Source organism: Sceloporus undulatus, chromosome 2, assembly GCF_019175285.1.
Source record: "Sceloporus undulatus isolate JIND9_A2432 ecotype Alabama chromosome 2, SceUnd_v1.1, whole genome shotgun sequence".
Lineage (NCBI taxonomy): Eukaryota > Metazoa > Chordata > Lepidosauria > Squamata > Phrynosomatidae > Sceloporus > Sceloporus undulatus.
Window position 1 is genome coordinate 314,084,338 of NC_056523.1, and position 4,727 is coordinate 314,089,064.

Sequence of the window (4,727 nt, forward strand, 5' to 3'; positions counted from 1 at the left end):
GTGTGTGTGTGTACAAATAATATGGAGGGAGAGGGAGGGATGCAAGGCACGCACCGATGCCTCCGACAAATCCAGATCCACACAAACACACAGGACTAAAACTCAAGACCAGGGTCTCTCTCTCTCTGCTTGGGAGGATGAGAGGAGTGACCCACCTCGGATGATGGGTTTTTGGTAGGCCCATGGAGGAGAAAAAACACACAAACACACATACACAACCCATCTGAGAAAGTGTGAAAGCTCATGGTGCCCACCTCTTTCTTTCAAAAATCTCTCTACATATTGATTCCACAGACTATAATAGGGCTCTCTCTCTAGGAATCTTTTCTTTCAGTTAGTCTCAGGGGGTCCTAAGATCTCTCTACACACCGATCCTATAGCCTGACACGGCTAGGGAGGCTGTTATTTCTTTATTTCGCCGCAAAGGTTCTACAAGATCTCTCTCTCTCGATACCGATCCTACAGACGAACACGGCTCTCTTTTGGACTTCTTCACTTTCTTTCCGTTAGCCTCCACGGTCCTATTAGATCTCTTTACCTAGTGATCTTGCAGACTAACAGGGCTCTCTCTTTGGGATTCTTTCCTTCATTTAGCCTCCGTGGTTTTACAAGATCTCTCTGCGTACGGATCCTACAGACTGACAGGGCCACGATCTTTAAATTCTTTTATTTCTAGTCTCAAAGGTCCAAGCTCTCTCCATATCCTGCAGACCAGCACAGCTATATGTCTTTGAATTAGTCTCCAAGGGCCTACCAGATCTCTCTAGACACCGATCCGACAGACTGACACATCTATTGAATTCTTTCTTTCACTTGGTCTCCAAGGTCCTGCAAGATCTCTCTGGATACCGACCCCACAGACTGACACAGCTATCGAATGCTTTCTTTCATTCGGTAGCCAAGGTCCTGCAAGATCTCTCTAGACACCGATCCGACAGACCAACGCAGCTGTGTGTTTCTGAATTCTTTCTTTCACTTCGTCGCAAAGGTCCTACAAGATCTCTCTCGACACCCACCCGACAGACTCACCCAGCTATTGAATTCTTTCTTTCACTCGGTCTCCAAGGTCCTGAAGATCTCTCTAGATACCCATCCCGCACATTACTACGCTTGCCTCTTTGGATTCTTCCCTTCACTTGTGGTCTCTAAGGTGCTACTACAAGGTCCCTTTCCATAGTCACAAGGCAGAGAGAGAGAGGGAGGGAGGAAAGGAAGGAAGGAAGGAAGGAAGGAAGGAAGGAAGGAAGGAAGGGAAAGAAGGAAGGGGGAGAGGGAGGGAAGGAGGGAGCAAGGGAGGGAAGGAAGACAGGAAGGGAAGGGGAAGGAAGGGACGGCGGAAAGGGCAGGGGAGCGGCCTGGGGTGGCGGGACTCACCAGCCAGGCGGAGGGCGGACATCCTCTGGAACTCGGGCTCCTGCAGCCACTTCCACATGCGCCGGAAGGTCTCCCGCCCGGACTTGAGCTTACTCCAAGGCTTGGGGTTCCGCAGGAGGTCGGAGAGGGTGCCCTGGGAGCGGCAGAGGACCCGCTGGGCGAAGATGGCCTGGGGGATGCTGTAGCGCTTCAGCTCGGCCGTGATCCGCTGGGCCACTTCTTTGGTGTTGATCTCCTCCAGCTGTCCTCCGCCGGGTCCGCCGCCGCCGCCGCCTGGGCCTCCGGGTCCCGAGGCGGAGGAGGAGGAAGGCGGGCGCTGCTCGCGGAGCGAGGCCAGGCCCAGGTGGCCCTGAGGGTGGCCCAGGCCGGCGCCTCCGTTCCCTGCCGCCGGGTGGCTCGGGTGGTGCAGGCCGTTGAGGTGGGCCATCATGGGGGCCGGCGGGGTGGCCAGGCCCCGGGGCAGGTGCTGCATGGCGCCGTGGGCCTCGAAGGGCCCCCCGAGCATCTTCTCCTGGGCCCCGGACCCTCCGGAGCCCCCTCCTCCGCCTCCTCCTCCTCCTCCTCCTCCGCCGGTGGGGCTGCCGTAGTTGTGGAGGCCCCCTCCGGCCGCCCCTGCCGCTCCGGGCTGAGGGTTGTGGTGGAGGGCGCCCAGTCCGTTGCCCAGCGGCGAGAGGCTCTGGCCCATGCCGGCCATCTCCTTGTAAGGCCCGTAGAGGTTGTTCATGGCCGGCAGCCCGCGATCGTCCCGCATCAAGGTGAAGCTGCCGCTGACGTTGGCGGCCGAGAGGCGCTGGTGGGGGTGGGGGTGATGGTGAGGGTGGTGGTGCGGGTGGTGGGCCACGGCCGGGTGGGGATGATGGGGGTGGTGGTGGTGGTGGTGGTGGTGCGGGTGGTGGGCGTGCGGGTGGTGGAACTTGTCGGAGACGGTGGAGATGGGCGGCAGGGGCTGGAGCGGCGTCAGGGTGGTGTAGGTGCTGGCCATGCCCAGCCCGGGCGGCGAGGAGTCGCAGGGCATGCTCATGGCGTGGTGCAGCGGGATGGAGAGCTCCGGGCGGTACTCGCCTGCTCCCTCCAGCAGCGAGGCCATGCTGCTCACCATCGCCGAGCGCGACGAGGCCGAGGACAGCTCCGGAGGAGGAGGAGGAGGAGGGCCCGGAGGAGGGACCCGGCTGCGTCCGGCCGAGGTCGGGTGGTTGGGGCTGGGGCCCAGGAGCTCGGCCGCCGCCTCATGCAAGGGCCCCAGCGTCTCCATGCTCAGCTCCGGAGGGTTCATGGCGGCGCAGCTCTCCGGCGGCGGCTCTTTGGTCAGGCATCGATAGGAGGAGGAGGAGGTCTTCATTCAGTCCATGGAGAAAGAGAGAGGAGGGAGGCCCGCCGGGGCTGGGAAGGAGCCCGGCTGGGAAGGGAGGGAGGGAGGGAGGAAGGAAGGAAGGAAGGAAGGGAAGAAGGAAGGAAGGGAAGAAGGCAGCTCGGCTTCTCTGCAGCAGGAGGAGGATCCTCGGCTCGGATTTGGATCCTTGGGGGGAGGAGGAAGGGAGGCAGATCGGCTCTTGGGGGGTCCTTGGCTTTGGGACACAGGAGGCCCCTTCCTCCCCCTTCCCCACCTCCCTCCCTCCCTCCTTTCCTTCCCCACCTCCCTTCCCTCCTCCCTCCCCTTCCCTCCTTTCCTTCCTTCCTTCCTTCCTTCCTTCCTTCCCCCCCCCTTTTAAAGAGAGGGCGATGCTATCCAGAGAAGGCTGCGGTGGGGCGGGTGTGTGAAGGTGTTGGGGGGAGGGAAGGAGGCCCCGGCCTGTGGGGCTGCTCAGCCCGGCCGCCTCTTCTGCTGCTGGGGCTGCTGCTCCTCCTCCTGGGCCTCCTGCTGCTGCTTCTGCCGCTGCCGCTGCTGCCTCCTCGCCATGTCCTGGCCCTTGCCCGCTCGCCCGGCTTCTGGTGGGGGCCGTCCTCGGGAGCTGTCCAGAGTTGGCCCAGCCTCGCCTCCTCCTCCCTCCTTCAAGCCCAGCCCCGGGATTGGAAAAAAGAGGAAGCAGATGGGGGGAATAGAGGCAGGGCGTGGCCCGGGGAGATGGACCAGGCGCTGGACCACTCAGGAGAGGCCTCGCCAAGCAGGTGGAGGAGATAGGCCAATGAGGGAGAGGGAGAGAGGAGGGACTTGTGGCCAGTCTGAAGCTTCCCAGGCAGCACGAGCCAGAGAAAGAGAGAGAGAAAGGACAGAGGATTTAAAGACGCCTCCTCCTCCTCCTCCTCCTTAAGGCTCCTTAGGGTTGGTGTCACCCTGTGTGGCTACTCATGGTGTCACCCCCCTTCTTTCCATTGACCTCCTCCTCCTCCTTTTCCTCCCATTTCGCACCAGACAGAACCCTTAGTAATGTTTTGTTTTTATAGTAATGTTACTCGTAAGTCGTAATTCCCGTATATCCCTAATAGTTCTGACTAAGGAGTATCACACTGGGGCTGGTTTCGGCATTAAAGAGAGACTAAAGTGCTTTTAAAGCTTCCCACAAATGAACCGGAAATGGCGAGGAATAGCGCAAATGGTGACCACATGCAACCGTGCAAATGAAGGGATATCACTCAATGCATCATCTCCAAAATCCTGAAAGTAAATAAATAAATAAATGCGCATTAATGCTTCTTTGTGACCGCTTTAATGGCAGGTTTGAAATCGTTTGGTGTAATTCCCGGGATATTCCTGGGATAAGCTCCCGATCTCCTTCGTGCAATAAAACTCCATCAACAACTAGCCAAATGAAAAGGAGACCTTCAAATCACAATCTCGTTGTCTCAACCTAAATGTAATTTACATCAGCACAGTGAGGATCTGGTTCACATGTCAGGTGGTTGAAAGAAAATTGGGGGGGGGGGGGAATCAAAATGTCAAAAAATCATTTTTTAAAAAAAATTAAAAATTTGAAAAATTTGAAATTTTAATTTTTAAAAATTCTGGGACCTCTCCTTTCTCCTCCTACTGAACTGTACCCCATTCGCACCATCTCTTAAAGCATTTGAAAGGGAAGCAGAGGAATGCTCGTCTCTGCCAAAAGGCAGGTGTTTGAGGTGCAGTGCTAAACCCAGCCTTTAGGGTGTCACCTGCTGCGCTCCGCACCCCCCTGGAGAGATGCTACTACTCCCTTGGAGCAGATCTCTCTCCTTTGCTATGAGTGGGAAGGCGATCCTGGGTGGCTTGGGTGGGGAAATCCGCACCCAGGACCCCCCCCACACACACACACACAACAACCACCGAAATCCTACATACTGGAAAAAAGGGCTGGTGGGAATGGCCACCAAACCCGGGACAGAAGTGAGGCAGAGATCTGGATGCAAGAGGTGGAGATGGAGGAAGATGTCCAGCATGG

At 57.6% G+C, this 4,727-nt stretch overlaps 1 protein-coding gene across 1 annotated transcript; it reads right to left on the reverse strand.

Annotated features, from left to right (window-relative positions):
* Positions 1-19: 19 nt before the first annotated feature.
* On the reverse strand, positions 20-3,139 carry LOC121922817 (one cut domain family member 2-like). The gene has a single exon (XM_042452657.1). It carries the CDS (start codon positions 2,711-2,713, stop codon positions 1,178-1,180), a length of 1,536 nt encoding a protein of 511 aa, XP_042308591.1. The 5' UTR covers positions 2,714-3,139; the 3' UTR covers positions 20-1,177.
* Positions 3,140-4,727: the final 1,588 nt, after the last annotated feature.

What these genes read in the sequence shown, in the direction of transcription:
- LOC121922817 (XM_042452657.1), bottom strand. Translation starts at nt 2,713, where the DNA reads ATGAAGACCTCCTCCTCCTCCTATCGATGCCTGACCAAAGAGCCGCCG.